Source organism: Somniosus microcephalus, chromosome 5 (assembly GCF_052327205.1).
Source record: "Somniosus microcephalus isolate GS21.2 chromosome 5, FLI_Smic_1.0, whole genome shotgun sequence".
Lineage (NCBI taxonomy): Eukaryota > Metazoa > Chordata > Chondrichthyes > Squaliformes > Somniosidae > Somniosus > Somniosus microcephalus.
This window is the reverse complement of record NC_140991.1, coordinates 205,162,936-205,184,810: the sequence shown is the minus strand read 5'-3', so window position 1 is coordinate 205,184,810 and position 21,875 is coordinate 205,162,936. Positions and strand designations below refer to the sequence as shown.

Sequence of the window (21,875 nt, the reverse complement as noted above, 5' to 3'; positions counted from 1 at the left end):
ACACCATCCCACCCAAAACTCCGCTCCACGCAAGTTTCAGAGGCGGCGGGTACCCGCCCTGCACCGGGACCCGCCGACCCGAGGTGGAAAGGGATTAGCGCCAATTAACTGCCTGTTAACAGGTAGTTAACAAGCAGTTTTTAGCCTAATCCCTATTTTGAGGGGTTTCGTGTGGGTTTCCGACAGCTCCAAACCATGCCAGGTTCGAGCAGGCGGGCCGTTGGGTTGATGGACTTGGAGGGGTCGCGATGTCGGTGTTCAGGTGAGTGATGGGTGCATGAGTGCAAAGGTAAGTATGTTTGGTGTGTCTAAAGTGTGTGAAGAACTTTTACTTACCTGTACTTACCTTAACAGCCTTTCTTTTTGTAGGCGTCGGGAGCGCATCACTCAGCCGGCACTTAAAGCTGAATGGTTGCGATCTGTGAAAAGTGACAGCCTTCAGCTTTGAGTGCTGCTGAGAGTTCTAACTGAGTCTGTACAGAAGGACTCATGTTAGAACTCAGACTGTCAGTGTTTGGCAGCTTCAAACAGCTGTGAAACACTGATATTTCATCTGTCTAGAACTCTTGACAGATGAAGTTGCAGTCTATGATGTCACCTGTTGCTGGGTGGCCCTTAATTGGCCTGCTGAGCCCGCTGGGCGGGTTCAACACGGCCAATCAAGGGAAAATCGCGCGGATTGGCCGGACGTCGATATAGGCGGGTCTAAAACCCGAAAGTTGTAGTCCCGCCTTCTTCCCGACAGCTTCGGGAAAATCGACCCCTATGTGTTGTGATTCTTGCCGTCTCCCCACATTTTCCTGCCAAGAGGACATATGGGCTTCGAACTCTGAACTCTTTACCAGCCTGTCATGGACCACAATGTGTAGTGCATTTTTATTTTGCGACGTATAATGCCCAATGTCATTGTGAAATAAGCTTTACTTTTTAACTTACTTGAAATGCATATTGGAATGTTATTGCCTGTAGTAGCTCAAGGAATATAAAAATAGTCTAAAATAAGGAAGGAAAAGGAATTGCAGTTCTGTTTGCAGATTGACATTTAGGGCCGATTTTCCATTGTCCATAATGGCAGTGAATTTTTGGTGGCCGGTCTTTCCTTTCCTGCACTTCTGACACCAGCCCATTTCTTGCAATCAAGGTCATCTAAATAATTAGAGATGCCATTTATGACATCACTAAGGGGCTCATCTCGGGTGGGCTGGGGAAGGAAATTGCTGCAGCACCTTCCATGATTAGCGGTCCTAGCTGAAGACGATAAAGAAATTCTCAAGTTAGAATTTGTAAATTTGCTGCTTTAACACAAGAACGTAGCCATTTAGCCCCTCGAGCCTGTTCCGCCTTTCAATGAGATCATGACTGATCTGCGACCTAACTCCATATAACTTTGCCCCATATCCCTTTATATTTTTGGTTAACAGATATCCATCAATCTCCGATTTAACTAATGCAGTCCATTGCTCAAGTCAAAACGATCATTTAAAATTTAACACCACCACCCGTAATCCTTAGCCAGGCAACAAAAGAGAGTCTAACCACCTTCCCTTAACACTCCGTGGGATTACCATCGCCGAATCCCCCACTATCAACATCCTAGGAATCGCCAATGACCAGAAACTTAACTGGACCAGCCACATTAGTACTGTGGCTACAAGAGCAGGTCAGAGGCTGGGTATTTTGCGACGAGTGACTCACCTCCTGACTCCCCAAAGCCTTTCCTCCATCTACAAGGCATAAGTCAGGAGTGTGATGGAATAGTCTCCACCTGCTTGGATGAGTACAGCTCCAACAACACACAAGATGCTCAGCACCATCCAAGATGAAGCAGGCCACTTGATTGGCACCCCATCCACCACCTTATACATTCACTCCCTCCACCAGCGCACCGTGGCTGCAGTGTGTACCATCTACAAAATGCACTGCAGCAACTCGCCAAGGCTTCTTCGACAGCACCTCCGAAACCCATGACCTCTACCACCTAGAAGGACAAGGGCAGCAGGCGCATGGGAACACATCAACTGCAAGTTCCCCTCCAAATCACACACCATCCTGACTTGGAAATGTATCACCGTTCCTTCACTGTTGCTGGATCAAAATCCTGGAACTCCCTCCCTAACAGCACTGTGGGAGCACCTACACCACGTGGACTGCAGCGGTTCAAGAAGGCGGCTCAGCACCACCTTCTCAAGGGCAATTAGGGATGGGCAATAATGCTGGCCTTGCCAGCGACACCCACATCCCATGAATGAATGGAAAAAAAGGCTGGATGCCAGAATTACATAGAATTTAAAGCACAGAAACGAAACGAGCCATTCAGCCCAGCTGGTCTATGCTGGTGTTTATGCTCTACACCAAGCTCCTTAGAGTTACTAAAGCACAGATGGTGGGAAATGTGTTGTATAATATCCCATCAATTGCATCTTATATGGTGCATTAAAAACATTGTGTCGCTTAAGGTGACACATTATATTCATGACGTCACTTCCTGCGGGAAATCACAGAATTGGTGCCAAGGTGACAGTAGAAAGATGCCTGGCTCAATTATGTTTTGTTTTATTCTCTCCTCTCCCCAAACCCAGATTACATTGAATGATAATCTACCCCTTGGTGTCTGTCAAAAAAAGCCCGGTAGACAAAACTCTGTTTTTGCAATGCTGCTTCCTTCTCATTTTCTTATCCCTCCCAGTTTTTCCCACCAATTCAGAGAGAAACTAACTCTAAATTGTCAGTTAATTCTTAAGAAAAAGAGACTCTTTGGCTTTATTTGCTCCTTGCTCTATACTGCCTTGAATGGAAAGGAACAGTTGATAATGAGTCAGCACTTTGCAATCTACCCAAGTGCTGGCATGTACTATTTATTAAACACTAAGTGCTCCATGTGCTCAAAATGTGGCAACAAGTTGAGTCACGTAGGTTGAGTCAGCTGACAGAATGGACATGAGATGTAATTCTATCTGTAATTCTATGAGATAGTATGTAATGGGAAATGAAATTAAGGGAAATTCCCGATGGGAATGTATCTCAAAGTATGAATGTCTCGCATTTATTTCGGGCTGTGGTCCCACTGAGAACTTGATTGAGACTGCTAAAACCCCAGGTAGCTGGTAGAGAGATTACATTCTTCCCATCAATCTGGGTTTAATTCTAGTTAAATTTCCAGAGATGAATGGACATTGTGCTAACCCACAACTCCATCTTTTATTTTTGCTCAAATAATGTGGAAGTTGGAAGTTTTTTTCCTGTCTGCTGATTACCTCACAAGTTTACTAAAGGCATGCTGAGGTAATTGATAGTATTTCTCTTTCTGTTGGAACAACTGCTCAGCAACACCGCACCCCCACCGCCCCCAGTTCTAGTCTATTATGTTTTATTTTTGAAAAACAAAGTACTGTATGGAGTGAGCTAATAGTGTAGCTAGGCAGTGAACCAACACTCCCACCTGATTACCATCGTACACTAATGAGCCTCATTGTTTCATGATACCTATTTCCACTTTGGGGAATAATGGCTATCTGTCAAACTACAGGAGCATTTATTCTGCTGACCAGATGTTCAGTGAGTCGAGGTTTTCACTTTCTTGAAGGTGGAGGATGGTTTGATTGGCGGTACTGTGAGGGAAGAAAGCAAAACCTTGACATTGATCCCTTTAACAGAAATTTTCCTGGGTCTGTGGCCAGGCGTACCAGACCGCCCAAGCATAGTGAAAAGTGGAAAATGGCTGGGTCGGAGCCTACACCTGTAAAGGAACCAGTCCAAATTTCCCCCATTTGTATCCAAGGAGGACTATCAGACATGTTCCTTTACAGGCATGCGCTGTGACCCACCTGATTTTCCAATACTCGCTGCACCCAGGAGTTCCTGGACACCAACCCAGGAAAATCTTCTCTTATCTTTAGGTCATCAACACAAACCATGTTGAAACCGTTATTAAAATCACGTTACTGCGCTTTTTTGATGCCACTGATAGATTTTTAAATCTGCAGTGTGGTCGTGATGGTGATTTTGCTACTTCAAAATGTATCACTTTCTTAAAGGAGGCAATTCTGTCAGTGTAATTACTTTCAATGCCTCAGCTACTTTAATTTTTAAACAAATACTTCATGAACTTCCTTAATTCTTTTCAAGTCACAAGGTTAGATGGGCTGCTGCGAGAGTCTATGAATTGAACAAATTTCATTTTTATCTCTAGTTTCTGTAACAGATCACAATTTAACAGTTTCAGTATTCTATACTGACCTTATGTCACTTTTCCCCTCACAGATAAACTTGGTCCAACAGTCTTTGCTCCTGTTAAATTAGATTTTGTGGGTAATATTAAGGTAAGTTGTTCATTATTCTGTTACTCTAGATGTCATTAATTTACTGTTAGTCTGTGATTACTTGTAATAAAACTGGATATTTAGGTTTTATGTGCTTTTTAAAATCAAGTTCAATCCTTCGATCATGGTTGCAAAAAAAGTATTCTACTTTCAGAAAATAAATCAGAAATACATCACTGATTCCATAAGGTTCACTACCCTTCAGAAGATAGTACTTTATGAATTGGAAACCGATGTGGCTACAGTTAGAAACTCTGCAACTGAGGCACTCCTTTGGTTGAAGAGGTATGTATGTGTGTTTTTTTCCTTTCCAAAATTTCTTTCCTGACCAATCCTCTCCTAAAGGCATTGGTTCATGTTGGGCGTGTAGTTCCACGGCTACTAGCACAGTTCCTGGAGTTTATCCAAGGGACCATTCTTCATGCATCCTCCATAGACAGGGAGTGTCAGTCTAATAGACTGCGGGACCTCACAAGTCAGCTCAGTCACTGGAACTCCACATGCACACATTTTACAACGAAGGCCACTGGACAGCAATAAGTACAGTAGTAGTAACCTTAGCTGTTATCTCCACTCTTTTTCTTCCTCCCCACCCCACTAGAGGACGCTGCAGCCCCTTGTTAATATCTGAGCTACGATCAGTTAACTCCACCTAGAACAACATTTGAAACAAAGAACTTTCTGGTCTGTGTGGCTGAGTAATACATCGTTGTAAATTGACCACGAAGACATGCTAATAGGAGTATGGTCCATCATTTTGCCTGATAAATGCATTTCCTACATTGGGTGTGTGTGTGTTTGTGTATAAATCAGTAACTGGACTCTTGATTTTTTTTTTGTTTAAAGTTTCTGATTGTAACAAATCACACCATCCCGAGCTGGTCATCACAGCTTGTCGCTCCCAAACCACAGGCCCTGAAGGGGTGGGGTAGGGGTGGTTTATGCCGACGCCTACATCTACGTCTTCTATTGCGGTTTTGGTGTGTGTTGTCAGATTACGTTTCACCCATAGCTAACTGCAATTTGAGATTAAGAGGGGTCAGGATGTAAACGTTCTAAAGCTGGTAAGGATGTTGACTAACACTGAAGTAGTTGCTAATAGTCACTGATGAAGTTCTTTTTCTCTTGACATCCCCCCCCTTCCCTGCCCCCCCCCCCCCCGCCCCCAGGTCCAATCTTCTTTCTTTGAAAGACACCGACTCCTGCTTGGGTGCTATAGAAGCTGGCTGCTCGCCGATATTTTGCCCAAGTGAGGCTAGACCATGAGTATTTGACCATAAGGGGCATCAGAGCTGAGCCAGTTTCTGCCCCACCCCTTGTCCAATCGTATTCTCTAGCAATCACTGAACAGTGATTGGGAGTGAGATCTTGGTGCCTCAAGTCAGTAAACTCTGCATGGATTGGAGATCGGGTTTAGGATTTAGCTCTTCTCCATAGCTCAATGTCACATTTGACTGTCCATTTACCAGTGGGGCCATTAGGGCAGCTTGAGTTTTTTTTTCCTTCTTTCCTAAGACTTTTGAATAAAGGAGACTATGAAGGTATGAGAGCAGAATTGATTAGAGTGGACTGGGAAAATAGATTAAAGGGTAAGACGGTACATGATCAGTGGTGTACATTTAAGGAGTTATTTTACAACTTCCAAAAAATATATATTCCACTGAGGAAAAAAGGGTGTAAAAGAAAAGATAGCCATCCGTGGCTAAGTAAAGTAATTAAGGATAGTATCCGACTAAAAACAAGGGCATATAAGGTAGCCAAATCTAGCGGGAGGATCGAAGATTGGGAAGTCTTTAAAAGACAGCAAAAAATAACAAAAAGATTGATTAAGAAAGGGAAGATAGATTATGAAAGTAAATTAGCAAAAAATATAAAAACAGATAGTAAGAGTTTTTATAGTTATATAAAAAGAAAAAGGGTGGCTAAAGTAAATGTTGGTCCCTTGGAGGATGAGACCGGGAAATTAATGGTGGGAAACATGGAGATGGCAAAAACGCTGAACAAATATTTTGTATCAGTCTTTACGGTAGAGGACACTAAGAATATCCCAACACTGGACAAACGGGGCTATGGGGGGGGGGGGGGAGGAGCTAAACACGATTAAAATCACTAAGGAAGTGGTACTTGGTAAAATAATGGGACTCAAGCTGGATAAATCCCCTGGACCTGATGGCTTACATCCTAGGGTCTTGAGGGAAGTGGCGGTAGGGATTGTGGATGCATTGGTAATAATTTTCCAAAACTCCCTGCACTCAGCAAAGGTCCCGGCAGATTGGAAAACTGCTAATGTAACACCCTTATTTAAAAAGGGTAGTAGGCAGAAGGCTGGAAACTATAGACCTGTTAGCCTAACATCTATGGTTGGTAAAATGTTGGAGTCCATTATTAAGGAGACAGTAACGGGACATTGGGATAAACATAATTTAATAGGACAAACTCAGCATGGTTTCATGAAGGGGAAGTCATGTTTGACAAATTTGCTTGAGTTCTTTGAGGAAGTAACATACAGGGTGGATAAAGGAGAACCAGTGGACATAGTGTATTTAGACTTCTAAAAGGCATTTGACAAGGTGCCACACAAGATTATTGTTCAAGATAAAAAAATCACGGGATTGGGGGTAATATTCTGGCGTGGGTGGAGGATTGGCTCTCTAACAGAAAGCAGAGAGTTGGGATAAATGGTTCATTCTCAGACTGGCAATCGGTAACTAGTGGTGTTCCGCAGGGGTCAGTGCTGGGTCCCCAACTCTTTACAATCTATATTAACGATTTGGAGGAGGGGACCGAGTGTAACATATCAAAGTTTGCAGATGATACAAAGATGGGAGGGAAAGTAGTGAGTGAGGAGGACATAAAAAACCTGCAAAGTGACATAGACAGGCTAAGTAAGTGGGCAGAGATTTGGCAGATGGAATACAATACTGGAAAGTGTGAGGTTATGCACTTTGGCAGGAAAAATCATAGAGCAAGTTATTATCTTAATGGCAAGAAACTGGAAAGTACTGTAGTACAAAGGGATCTGGGGGTCCTGGTGCACGAAACTCAAAAGGTTAGTATGCAGGTGCAGCAAGTGATCAAGAAGGCCAATGGAATGTTGGCTTTTATTGTTAGGGGGATAGAATATAAAAACAGGGAGGTATTGCTGCAGGTATACAGGTATATGCGGTGAGACCGCACCTGGAATACTGCATACAGTTTTGGTGTCCATACTTAAGAAAAGACATACTTGCTCTCGAGTCAGTACAAAGAAGGTTCACTCGGTTAATCCCGGGGATGAGGGGGTGGTCATATGAGGAGAGGTTGAGTAGATTGGGACTCTACTCATTGGAGTTCAGAAGAATGAGAGGCGATCTTATTGAAACATATAAGATTGTGAAGGGGCTTGATCGGGTGGATGCGGTGAGGATGTTCCCAATGATGGGTGAAACTAGAACTAGGGGGCATAGTCTTAGAATAAGGGGCTGCTCTTTCAAAACTGAGATGAGGAGAAACTTCTTCACTCAGAGGGTGGTAGGTTTGTGGAATTTGCTGCCCCAGAAAGCTGTGGAAGCTACATCATTAAATAAATTTAAAACAGAAATAGATAGTTTCCTAGAAGTAAAGGGAATTAAGGGTTACGGGGAGCGGGCAGGAAATTGGACATGAGTCTAGGTTCGGAATGGTCGTGGCCCTGTGGGTAGTGGAGCGGGCCCAGGGGCCGTGTAGCCTGGTTCTGCTCCTACTTCTTGTGTTCTAATTCTGTGTTAGATTTCAGGAGATGGTTTTATTCATGTTCCTGGCTGGGTTGGAGATCGCCTTTACAGAAGGTAAGTACTGTAGAAAATATAGGGACAGAGTGATCTCATGGACAAGTTTCGATCGCCTAGATGGGTCGGAGAGGAATTTCCCAGATTTTTTCTCCCAAATTGGCCATTGGGTTTTTTTATCTGGTTTTCCGCCTCTCCCGGGAGATCACATGGGTTTGGGTGGGATGTAGAGTGATAGTAGATTTGAGGTTAGGATCAGATCAGCCATGATCTTATTGAATGGTGGAGCAGGCTCGAGGGGCCGATTGGCCTACTCCTGCTCCTATTTCTTATGTTCTTATGTTTTGGACAAGGGAATGAAAGTGTCTTTAAAATTTACAAAATGTTTTAAGATAATTTTAAAATTTGCCAGTTTATAGAAACTTGAACAGTTTATTTATCATATGGTTATAATTAATTAGATGACATAATGGAGGCAAAGGAGCACTACAAATATCACTGGATGGTTGAAGCCTTCTGATCCCACTGGGACAATTCTAATTGAATTTAAAACTTACATTATATATACACACTATGGGGTAGAAATTTGTTTTGGCCGGTAGTGTAACATGGGCAGACCACTCATACAACCCGCCCGATATTCAGTTCCATTGCCTTCTATATAACTGGTGGCCCGTGCGATACTGCCCATTTTGCACTACCGTCCAAAACAAATTTCTACCCCTATATATTTTATATGTATGATTTTGGTTCTAATCAAGGGGTGCACATCTGCAATCTTTAAATGTTCTATTGATCTTCCATTTTTGAATGAATTACATTTTGTGAATGTATGCAAAAAAGACTGTGTGAAATACAGATGGATTAACAGCAACAAAAAAACAGATTGAGTTCAATATTTATCCAATTCTACCCTCTAGTGGTCTAGTGTGTATTGCAAGAAAGGATCTTGCCACATCCCTTGTGTTGCAGTAATGTAGAAATTTATACTAGCTTTTATTTTCCTCTTCCTTGCCCCCCCAACCCCACCTCCTTATCTGAAGGTATTAACTTCTACTGGTGTATTGGGTACAGTTCCACAGATGAGGTCATCTTCAGTACCTTGTCCACTTAGCCATTTTCCATACATAAGCCAGGTCATTGAGTTAACTTCCCTTCCTCCCTGAATAAGATCAGCTAACTTGACAGAGATTGGAAATTGAATCAAGACCTTCTGTTCTGTATGGCTGTTCCACACTGCGTTTGCTAACTGAGCCATTGGGAATGGAGATGCTTACTCAAATGATATTGTGACTCCATGTTGTATGAACTTTGCACTTGTGGTTTGACATCTAAACTATTGTGTGTTATTTTCTTCTAACCCACTATAAACAACTTGTGTATAAGAATTTGTTTTCTGCAACAAACACTGACGTATACCCAATCAGCCATAATTTCTTATCCATACACTTAAAGGAAACACACACAAAGCAGCCGTATTATCCTTCCAAAAATAGGAGAGCTATAATTACTGAGCACCAGCTCTATATACATACCAATCATATGTTTGTTATGCAGCTATTGAGCATTTGGAGTCCCTGTTTGCACTGTCCACATGTGTGGGCTGAAATCAGCAGACAGTGCAAACTCTCTATTCCCTTCGTTCTGCTCCTCCCAAGTCCAGTGGCTAATGCACCAGACAGACCCACTCCCTTTGTATGCTTGCTTCCAATACCACTGGTCCCAATTATCATCCTTCCTATTCAGGAGGCAGAAATCTAGGCTATTAGTGCTAGAAGCATGCTTTGGCCACTAGACTCTGGAGCAAGCAGCAGGGGAGGGAGTGAGGAGAAGAAATAGATTCTAATGGGAGGTGGGAGAATGCATAGTGAGGGAAAAGTAGAGATGGAATGCAAGAGGACAGGGACAGAGTACATTATAAGGGGGGAAATGGATGGTAGTGAAAGCAGGGAGTGGATGGCTGTGAAGAGGAAAGGAAAGGCAATCGATGGCAATGAAGGGGATAAGTGGATGGTAATAGAGGGAAGAGAGAAATGAATGGCAGTGAAGGGGAGAGGTTGCTTTGGTTTCAGAAGCAGGAGCACTTTGGGTTGGGGGAGGAAGGAGAGTGCCAGCATTAACTGGTGGGTGGAAAAAGTGCCAGCATGATGTGACTAATTGCATTTTTGATTAGTAAATAAAAAATGAGTAACGGACACTATCGTTGAGCATGAAATCTCAATACTCATTTGCATAGTGTATGAGTGTAAACTTTAACCTTTTTGTGTGTTTGTTGGTAAAATGGTAAGAGAAAAGGCAAAGTGTCTGAATGCATTTTGGTCATTGTGTGTGCTTTACTTCCTTGGTTAATGGGTATCTGCTAAAATGGTGTGTAACACGGGTGAAAAAGCCAGACTTCAGAGGCGCAAGTTGGGTAGGATTGATTGGGGAATGTCACTCAAAGGGTTGACGGTGGATAGGCAATGGCAAACATTCAAAGACCGCATGGATGAACTACAGAATTTATTCATCCCAGTTTGGCATAAAAATAAAACAAAAAAGGTGACTCAACCGTGGCTAACAAGGGAAATTAGGGATAGCATAAGATCCAAGGAGAGGACATATAAATTGGCCAGAAAAAGCAGTAAACCTGAAGATTGGGAGCAGTTTAGGATTCAACAAAGGAGGACAAAGGGATTAATTAAGAAAGGGAAAATAGAATATGAGAGTAAGCTAGCAGGGAACATAAAAACTGACTGTAAAAGCTTTTATAGATATGTGAAGAGAAAAAGATTGGTGAAGTCAAGTGTAGGTCCCTTGCAGTCAGAATCAGGGGAATTTATAATGGGGAACAAAGAAATGGCGCACCAATTAAATACATATTTTGGTTCTGTCTTCACAAAGGAGGACACAAATAACCTCACAGAGATGTCAGGGAACATAAGGTCTGATGAAAGGGAGGAACTGAAAGAAATCAGTGTTTGTAGGGAAATGACGGGATTGAAAGCTGATAAATCCCCAGGGCCTGATGATCTACATCCTAGGGTACTTAAGGAAGTGGCCCTAGAAATAGTAGATGCATTGCTGATCATCTTCCAACATTCGATGGAATCTGGAACAGTACCCATGGATTGGAGGGTAGCCAATGTTACCCTACTATTCAAAAAAGGTGGTAGAGAGAAAACTGATAATTACAGACTGGTAAGCCTGACATCGGTAGTGGGGAAAATGCTAGAGTCCATTATAAAAGATGTAATAGCAGAGCACTTGGAAAACAGTGACAGGATCGGACAAAGTCAACATGGATTTACAAAAGGTAAATCGTGCTTGACTAATCTACTGGGATTTTTTGAGGATGCAACAGGTAAAAATAGATAAGAGAGAACCAGTGGATGTGGTGTATTTGGACTTTCAGATGGCTTTCAATAAGGTCCCGCATAAGAGATTAGCATGTAAAGTTAAGGCACATGGGATTGGGGGCAAGGTATTGACTTGGATAGAGAACTGGTTGGCAGACAGAAAGCAAAGAGTTGGAATAAACGGGTCTTTTTCAGAGTGGCAGGCAGTGACTAGTTGGGTACCGCAGGGATCGGTCCTTGGACCCCAGCTATTCACAATATATATTAATGATCTAGACAAGGGAACTAGATGTAATATCTCCAAATTTGCAGACGACACAAAGCTGGGTGGGCGTGTGTGCTGTGAGGAGGATGCGGAGAAACTACAGGATGATTTGGACAGGTTGGGTGATTGGGCAGAAGCATGGCAGATGCAATATAACGTGGATAAATGTGAGGTTATCCACTTTGGTGGCAAAAACAGGAAGGCAGATTATTATCTGAATGGCAGTAGATTAGGAGAAGGGGAAGTGCAACGAGACCTGGGTGTCCTTGTGCACCAGTCGCTGAAGGTAAGCATGCAGGTGCAGCAGGCGGTTAAGAAGGCAAATGGTATGTTGGCCTTCGTAGCGAGAGGGTTTGAGTACAGGAACAAGGATGTCTTGCTGCAGTTGTACAGGGCCTTGGTGAGACCACATCTTGAGTATTGTGTGCAGTTTTGGTCACCTTATCTGAGGAAGGATGTTCTTGCCATGGAAGAAGTTCAGCGAAGATTCACCAGGCTGATACCTGGGATGGCAGGAATGATGTATGAGGAGAGATTGGGTCGATTGGGCTTGTACTCGCTGGAGTTTAGAAGAATGAGAGGGGATCTCATTGAAACTTATAAAATTCTGACAGGACTGGACAGACTAGATGCAGGAAGGATATTTCCCTCGTCGAAGAGTCCAGAACCAGAGGTCACAGTCTAAGGATAAGGAGTAGGCCATTTAGGACAGAAATGAGGAGGAATTTCTTCACCCAGAGAGTGGTGAACCTGTGGAATTCTCTACCACAGAAGGCAGTAGAGACCAATACATTAAATATATTCAAGAAGGAGTTTGATATATTTCTTACGGCTAAAGGGATCAAGGGGTATGGGGAGAAAGCAGGGACCGGGTACTGAATTTGGATGATCAGCCATGATCGCATTGAATGGCGGAGCAGGCTCGAGGGGCCGAATGGCCTACTCCTGCTCCTATCTTCTATGTTTCAGCACCATGGAAAGACCAGCAACATTGTCTGGAGAGGCAAGCTGCCCTTATGGTCAGCCTGGCCAGTTGGAATAACCACTCCAGGCCAGCAGAAGAAAATAAGCCCGACCCATAAGAAATAGCTCCAACAGGGCACGTAATGGCAAAGGCATGGTCTGGCACATTTTGTTGTGTGAATCAACACCCTCAGCAATCACCCTGATGAAGTCAAAGTACCGCTCAAAACTGCTGGACAAAAATCTAGAAGTTGCACTAAGACGTGCTGTGTCTGATAAATTCATGCCAGAATTCCAAACTTTGGTGAAAGAGAAAAACTTGCACTGAATGGTGATAGATGTTTAAGTAAATGTGCACTTTGTGAAGTACATTTACCTTGTATTTTTACTAAAATTATTGCATGATGCTAAAATTGTGTTGCCATAGCAACGCCTGTGGCTAGTCAGCGATTTTTCTTGGCCAACACTGATTTTTGACTTCAACTACAGGAAACTTTGTGCTATCTGGCACCGACAGGACCGAGCTGTTGCCGTTCCCTCAAAACTGCCGGACACTCCAGCGCTAATGTTGAAAGATACGGAAGCTTCTGAGCTCCGTATCTGTCAACAAACCCTGTTGCTGAACAGCTTCTAAACAGTCCAAGCATCTCTCTAGCTTAGCAACAGCTTCAGCAGACCTTGCAGAGCTTGACTGTTGAGGAAAAAAGCAACGAGAAGGAAAAAAACCTAACAAACGGCACCTGATTTTTGCCGGTGGCTCGAGCATTCCGGACAGTTAGCCTCCGGATAACACAAAGTTTCCTGTACTATTCTTATTTTGATATTTAATGTATAATATATCCATTACAGAATATCTTGGCTTCAACTTGTCGATCACAATACACTTCGATGCTGGCAAATGCATTAAAAAGTGTCAAAAATATCTAAATTTCCCTGGGGGAAGGGCATAGGGACATAGAACAGGAATAGGCCATTCAGCACCTCAAGTGTGTTCTGCCATTCAATTAGATCATAGCTGATCTTAACTTCATTTACCCACCTTGGTTCCATAACCCTTAATACCCTTGCCTAACAAAAATGTATTAATCTTAGTTTTGAAATATTTAATTGACCCAGCCTCCACACCTTTTTTGGGGAGTGAGTTCCAGATCTCCACTACCCTTTGTGTGAGAAGTGCTTCCTGACCACCCCTGAATGGCCTAGTTCTAATTTTAAAGTTATGTCCCCTTGCTCAGCACTCTATCACCAGAGGAAATAGTTTCTCTCTTTATACCCTATCAAATCCTTTAATCATCATGAACACCTCAATTAGATCACCCCTTAATCTTCTATACTCAAGGGAATACAAGCCTAGTCTGTGCAACCTGGCCTCATAATTTAACCTTTGTAACTCCGGTAGCATTCTGATGAAGCTGTGCTGCCCAGACCCCATAGGAAATCAATTTTGCACTATCAGAGCTGACGTCGCTCTGCAAAAATGTCACTTTTGTGTACTTCTGTTTTCTCCCTGCAATACAACTGCTGGAATATTATGTATAGCTGCAGCTGAAGCCATGACCAGTTCATGTCCCACTGTAGCTCCCTTTGGTATGTCATACACGAGGACCAGGGGGTTAATTTTTCACAGGAAACTTAATTGTGGACTATGACCCCAGGTACTAAAAGAATTTTGGAACCCAATGTATTTGACAGAATCAAGAATGATATAGCACAGGAGGCCATTCGGCCCATCGTGCCTGTGCAGGCTCTTTGAAAGAGCTATCCAATTAATCCCACTCCCATGCTCTTTCTCAATAGCCCTGCAAAATTTTCCCCTTTCAAGTATTGATCCAATTTCCTTTTGAAAGTTATTATTGAATCTGCTTCCACCACCCTTTCAGATCATAACAAGTCACTGCGTAAAAAGAAACCCTCATGTTGCTTCGGGTTCTTTTGCCAATTACCTCAAGAAATTTAACTGATTCAGTTACCTTAAAGCAGTGGCCTGGTCATTAAGCCTTTATTTAGAGTTATTTTGCCGTTGAACATTGATTTGAGTTGTTGGCCTTTTGGGGACGGTGTCAGGTTTTTTGAAGCCATTCATTAGCATTTCCATTTTTTAGGTTGATGTGTGTGTGTGTGTGTGTTTATATATATTCCACCTCGTGGCAACTTTCAGTATTGCCCTTATTAACAGAATGCAAAACCATTTCTCCCCCCCCCCCCCCCCCCCCAAACAAGTATCTAAGTAAAACTGCATTGTAAAACTTTACTGTAAATATATCAAGAAATAATTGGTAATCAACGTGAAAATCACCAATTTTTCCCCTTAACTGCTTGTCACAGAGGATTGAAATTTCTGAAGGGATTTCTGGAAGAAGTGAACAATGGAGAAAAGGATATCCAAAAAGCACTAAGTAAGTCTGAGTTAACCATCTATTTTATGGGATTGCCTTCCTGTTACTCTGTGCTTAATCAACAAAGTGGGAGGGAGAGGAAAAGGTTGATCCACAAGAAAGAAGCAAGAACTTGCATTTATATAGCACTGTTCACATTCTTGGAACATCCTAAAACAGTTTACAGCCGATGAATTACTTTTTAAAGTTTGCTCAGTGTTGTAATGTAAGCAAACACGGCAACCAACTTTCCTCAGCAAGGTCCCACAAGCAATAATGAGATACGTGACCAGTTCATTTGGTGGTGCTGTATTGGGATAAATGTTGGCCAAGACAACAGGAGAACCCCCAGCTTTTCTAATAGTTCCATGGGATCATTAATGTTCACCTGAGCAGGCAGGTGGGGCCTCGGTTTAATGGCTCATCCAAAAATTGGATAGAGTGAATGATGTGTTGACAATTTGGAGGAGTTCTGTATTTGATATTTAGATAATCTGCTTTCGACTAGCTGTATTTTTTAAAGGAATCCTTTGCCTTTGCAATAAGGGAGATATGTCACTAAATCAATCCACATAATCAGAGAGTCAGCAAGCCATCTTTATTGCTAATGTTGCCTATATTCAGAAATGAAATAATCTGGACAAGGTTCCTTTCATTTCTCTATAGTTTGCTTATTTTCAAGTGCCCTTTTCTTTGACATTTTTTTCTTACACTGAAACTAATAATACTGTGGTGTTTGTTTCCTAAATGTTGGCCTACAGTAAGGGTGCCGACTGCTCCGATTCATTGGCCAGAGCCAGATCAGGTACTCTTTCCTTCCTGTTGGAGCAGCAACGTATTGGGGCCAATTTTAACACCCCCATCCCCACCCCTACCCCTTCCCCCCGCCAATGACTGGCAGGAGAGGGTGGAGTTAAAGCAGGAGTGCTCCACCTGCCCCTCAAACCTTCAGCCACAATCGACCGACCCTCCTCCCCTCCCCAAACTCGCGATCCCAGCCCCCCTCCCTCCCTGCCTGCCTGCCTGAAGAAGGTTTTCGACCTGAAACGTTGACTCTATTTCCCACTCCACTGATGTTGCCTGGCCTGCTGAGTTTTTCCAGCGTCTTCTGTTGTTATTTTGGATTTCCAGCATCTGCAGTATTTTGCTATCCTATAAATAGTGTTACTATTTTCCACATTATTTCGACAGACTGGTCAAATACATCAAGCTTTCCCATTTAAGCAAGAAAAACAAGAACCCCTTGAGGGTCAACAAAATTGCTAAAATGGATTTTAATACTTTTTTTTTGAGATCCCTTCTTCTTGCATTGCTATATGATGACTAGCATAATTATTCAAATAACCTTTCACTGTTTCAATTCCCTTCTATCCTGTTTAATGTTTCCCTCTGATTGCCTCCCGCCCAATTGATGTGCACAATTCCTTCATTCTTCAACAAGGTGTGTAACAGAACACCAATTAGGACGAGTACTATTCCAGTCCTCTAGTGCTGTAAAACAGCTCTCCTACTTCTTCAGAAGTATTTAAGTGATGAGTAAGGATGAGATACAATTGGAGGCTAAGGCACTGGGTGAGGAAAAAGTTTGAAAACCTGGTGAGGAGCGGAAATAAAGTATTGTCATTGTTCTTGCATTACTTCTGACGGTGTGCTGCGGCCGTTAGTTTTACTCCATTACACCTGGCCTGCGTTGTCTTGCACAATCCTGATCTTTCTCTTCCGTTGATTTGCTGGAAGCTCTTCAACTAATTGCACAACACCTTACAGCCAAAAATAGATGTTAAACACTGATTTGGGTTGAAAGGTTGAATGGGCTGGATAGCTGGGACAGCTGCATTGTTTGCAGTATATTGGGACTGCCATTTGAAATTTGGCAATAGCAAAGAAAACTTAGCAACCTTTTGATAAAGATCTGATCAGGTACCTTCCCTCTGTTAGTCAGGAATGGGGCTATTCGCTGATGATTCCACAATGCTCAACTCCATTGAACAAATCATCGGATAATGAAGTAGCCTATGCAGCCCTACAGTAGGACATGGACAACTTCCAGGCTTGGGTAGAAAAGTGCCACATAACAGTCGTGTTGTAGCGGTACCACCGAGTGTCTCTTACTGTGCATAATTCCCTTTAACTATGTTTGTATAGAGTTTGCATGTACGGAGCGTTGCCCCTTTAAGAACGCGACCTAACGCGATGACGCGACCGCCCCAAGCGCGGGCAAACGCGATGACGTCACGTCACACATCACGTGACCGCCCCAAGCACGGGCAAACGCGATGACGTCACGTCGCACATCACGTGACCGCCCCAAGCGCGGGAAAACGCGATGACGTCACGACGCAATCCACGGGACTGCCGAGTCAGTCCTTGTGGCGTCCCCGTTCGGGTAAGACCTGTTCCAAGGCTCTCCTGCATCAATCCTTGTTGTTTTCTGTACTTCGTCAAATCCTTCATTAAAGACCTGTTGGATTGTTTCACCTGAGTCGACCTCAGTGATTTGGTTAGGAATACACCTATTCCTACAGTGTCACATAAGTACTAAATAATAACCTTCTCCAACAAGAAAAAGCTCAATTCCCTTGCCACCATTGCCAAGTCCCCCAGTATTGACATTTTAGGGAGTCAGCACTGATCAGAACCTTAACTGGAACAGCCATATCAATACCATGGTGACGAGAGCAAGGCAGAGCCTTGGATACTGTACGACTCACCTGCTGACTCCTCAAAGCCTCTCCACCATCTAGTCAGGAGTGTGATGGAATACTCGCCTTGATGAGTGCGAATGTAGCAACACTCAAGTAATCCTCAGGAAGGAGATACTGGCTTTGGAGGGGGTGCAGCGCAGATTCATCAAAATAGTACTGGAGCTAAAAGGGTTAAATTACGAGGCCAGGTTGCATAGACTAGGCTTATATTCCCCTTGAGTATAGAAGATTAAGGGGTGATCTAATTGAGGTGTTTAAGGTGATTAAAGGAATTAATAGGGAAGATAGAATGAAGCTATTTCCTCTGGTGGGGGAAGTCCAGAATGAGGAGGCATAACCTTAAAATTAGAGCTAGGCTGTTCAGGGGTGTTGTCAGAAAGTGGTGCTTCACACAAAGGGTAGTTGAAATCTCTCCCCAAAATGCTGTTGAGGCTAGGTCAATTAAAAATTTCAAAATTGAGATTGATAGATTTTGTTAGGCAAGGGTATTATGAGTTATGGAACCAAGATAGGTAGATGGAGTTAAGATACAGATCAGCCATGATCTAATTGAATGACGGTACAGGCTGTTCCTATGTTCCTAAGTAGCTTGACACCATCCAGGACAGAGTAGTTTGCTTGTTTCGCACCCCTGATGTTCAACTCCATATACCCTCCCCTCCATCACTGGCACATGATGGCTGTAGTATGTATGATCTACAGGATGCACTGCAGCAACTCACCAAGGTTACTGCAATAGCAGCTCCCTCCCCTGCAAGCTCAACCATTAGTAAGGACAAGAGCAGTAACTTCTTTGCAACACCACTGCCTCCAAGTTCCCTTCCAAATCTCTCACCTTTGTGCCTTGGACATATATTACCTTTCCTTCATTATCACTGGCTCAGTATCCTTGAATTCTGTATATAGCACCAGTATGGAGGCACCATCAGGACAATGACGGAAATAGCTCAAGGATAAGGCCCATCACCACCTTAGGGCAGCTAGGAATGGACAATAAATGTGGCCATGCCAATATTGCCCACATCCAGAGGACATTATTTTTAAAAAGGAGCTAGGGTCCCTATATACAAATGACTACTTGGTATAATTCTGCCACAACACAAACAGTCAATTAAAGCCAATTAGAGTAAGATCAAGAGCATTAAATCAGTTAGTTGATCTACTCTGCTCTGCTGCAGATCAATTTAGTTCAAAAACTTAAAGAATAGCTCATTTCCTGGCAATCCCACTCCTCCAAGTGATGCTGGAGGATGCCATTTTCCAGTCACACATTGATTACGATTGATTGCACTGATTAATGGGAGATTTTACATCCAGCCTTATGCTAATGAGTTTGTGTGGAAACTTCAGCGTTATCTCACCTTGACAAATCTGACGCAGTGTGTATTGCATTATAGGTGCATTTTGCCATTAGCGCCGCTCCACGCCCACATGTCTATTTTCTTTGAGAATGTGAATCTACTTTCCTGAAGGCCCATAGCCCCTGACCTTTGCATAAGCCAGCACAAGATGAATTTTTTGACCCCTGACCCTGTTTAGGCCTATCTTGATTCTTTGAATAGCGATAGCTTCTGCATTCCTTGTTGTAATTTGTTTTGTGTTTCCATGGTGCCGCTCTTAACCCAACGGTGGTGAAGTCCTGTCGATTTAGAAAGAGAATGGCATTACTCATTTCTAATCAATTTCCTGAAAGCTTACAATGTGAAAAGAGAGAGAGAGAATATTTGTGAATTTATAGTTATCCAGCCTGTTTGGCAAATTGTTGATGTACAGCAGTTTGAATTGGATATTGTTTCCTACAGTTGTATATAGTTTTTAAATGTTCTGGATTTTTATTATCTTTGCACAAAATGTGTTTTTTTTTTGTTCTCTTGTTTAGATACTTCGTATGGTAGAACGTTGCGACAGTACCATGGTTGGGTCGTTAGAGGTGTCTTTGCAGTAAGTTTTTTAATATACGTCTAATGCATTTGTATAGTGCATTTTTTTCAGAAACAATGAAATAAGTGTGATTGACTTATTCTCACATTCACAGTTGGCATTAAGAGCAGCTCCATTTTATGAAGGTTTTATGGCAGCACTTGCTGTAAATGAAGGGGATGAACAGAAGGAGACGTTCTATGAAGGAATGCAGAGAGATTTAAACCAGTATCTTCCAGCCATGGGGAAGCAAATAGAGATCTTGGATGCTTTATATGAAGAATATAATTTAGAATCTGATGAAGTGGTATAACGATAAATCAATGTCGACTGAAAAGGAAGAAATTTGATCTTTTTGGGGCCTCTGACACCACAAATGAAATGTGCAGCAACACATTGGTTTGTCTGTTTCAGTCAAGCCCATTGCTTTCACTTGAACTACATTCTGTTGAATTCCAAAAATTGAATACATGTGTACTGAACAAATGGACAACGGATGTACATTTCTGTACATTGGACTACTACATAATTCAAAACAATTGTATAAAGATAGTGACATATTTATAGGGTTTTTTGTAATCCAAGCATCTTTGAGCCCAAATGTGTGACCTTATTCCCCAAAATAATTACTACAGTACCAAAATGGCCAACGAGGCCTCAAATATTTAAAAATGAATCCCAAGCAATTTGAAACACTAATCACTGTTTATAATAGATATCATTGTAAGTTAGTCCTGAAAATAATTGCATTTTATTCTATTTTGTTGTAAATTTATGAACTCTCAAAATCTGCTAAAGTGACTGAGCTACGTAAAGAGACTTCTCCTCTCGGCACAGAATCTGGTTGATTTTGGCACATTTTAAATTGTTGAGATACGTGCAAAGGAACAAGGTGCTTAAACAGCTGGCCAGCGTCCACTAAATCAGTGCAGATCTTCATATATTTGTAAAGGATTTCCCTGAAAGCAGCTCCAGTCAGTCCAAACAATCTAATAATGTATGAATTTAATACGGTTTATGATGTAATAATGGAGTTTATGTTGATTAAAGCAAAGGACACACTTTTAATCTACTCCATAACCTTATACACAGCTATAATGCAATTATGTTTTAAATCTGATTTATGGAGAGTTCCACTGAACTTTATTTAGGATGAAAGCAACTTTTTGAGGATTTAACGGCAGAACACCTCTGATCTTTTTATGGAGCTTTAAGCAGCAGATGTGTTTTGGCCTGGTCTATACATACTAATCCATGCACCTATTAGTTATATTTGCCTATTTTAGCTGTTCCAGTCCATGCAGGCCAAAAGTGTTTCTGGAGTGAAGTGATCACAAGCTGAAAGCAGTATTGTACCTCATTTAGTAAAGGGACAAAAGAAATATCAGCCAAGTATACGCCAAAGTACTCCATCTCTCGTGCAAACTGAGCGCACAGGCTTCTGCAGACCACTGACTAGGACACTGGGTCGATGATCTCGACTCCAAACCACATTCAGGAAAGAGGCCTGGGCTGCAAAAAAATGTCGTAGAAGAAGCTGACATGAACATTTTAAAAATAATTGCTCAGTGTTGAGAAGTTGCTTGCACTATTTTTGGCTAATGTATTGTCATTCCAACTTGCCAACTGGGGTGACTGAGCTAACTAACTTAGTCTAGTTTTTAGACGTGTTTCTATAATGTATTAAATGGACATGCAATTATAGCCATTAGAATTTATTTAACCTGAGAAATGTGTGTGTGTGTATATATTATATATATATATATATGGATATATTTTGTACTTATTTAATAAAAAGTTGCACTTTTATTATGTTTGATGCAGTTGGAATTGTTCATAGGAATATTTGGTAGTTGTCATAAAATGTCTAGCTTGTAAGGAAATTCCAATTCAGAATGAAATAATAGATGTGCAAGAAAAAACAAATTTGAAATGTTATATACATTTTCATCTTAAGACAGTGCCCTTTATTATATAATAATGGGATAAAGTAACTGACCCGAAATTCCGGGAGACCCACTCCACCAATCGACCTAGTCCAAAATTGGAGGGTACGGACATTAACTTAATCGAGGCCTGAGGCCTACTCTCTAGGAGTCCATCAGAGGCACTCGCCTCAATAGCAAGCAGGAAAATTGGAGTGGTGCCATGCTGTTCCGATGGCGGAAACTGAAGCCTGGGAAGAGCCAAAGCACAAGGTCAGTAATTTTTGTTCCGCTCTTATGGGAGCAAAATGTCATTTCT

General features: G+C 42.2%; 1 protein-coding gene across 1 annotated transcript in view; it reads left to right on the top strand.

The window, feature by feature from the left end:
• plekha8 (pleckstrin homology domain containing A8) overlaps positions 1-21,440 on the top strand; it is a 116,935-nt gene extending 95,495 nt beyond the window's left edge. Inside the window, exons 10-14 of the mRNA XM_085988588.1 lie at positions 4,261-4,319; positions 4,474-4,604; positions 14,957-15,027; positions 19,591-19,652; positions 19,747-21,440. Coding sequence (XP_085844714.1) covers positions 4,261-4,319; positions 4,474-4,604; positions 14,957-15,027; positions 19,591-19,652; positions 19,747-19,944 — 521 coding nt within the window. The 3' untranslated portion in view covers positions 19,945-21,440. The remainder of the gene's footprint in view (positions 1-4,260; positions 4,320-4,473; positions 4,605-14,956; positions 15,028-19,590; positions 19,653-19,746) is intronic.
• Positions 21,441-21,875: the final 435 nt, after the last annotated feature.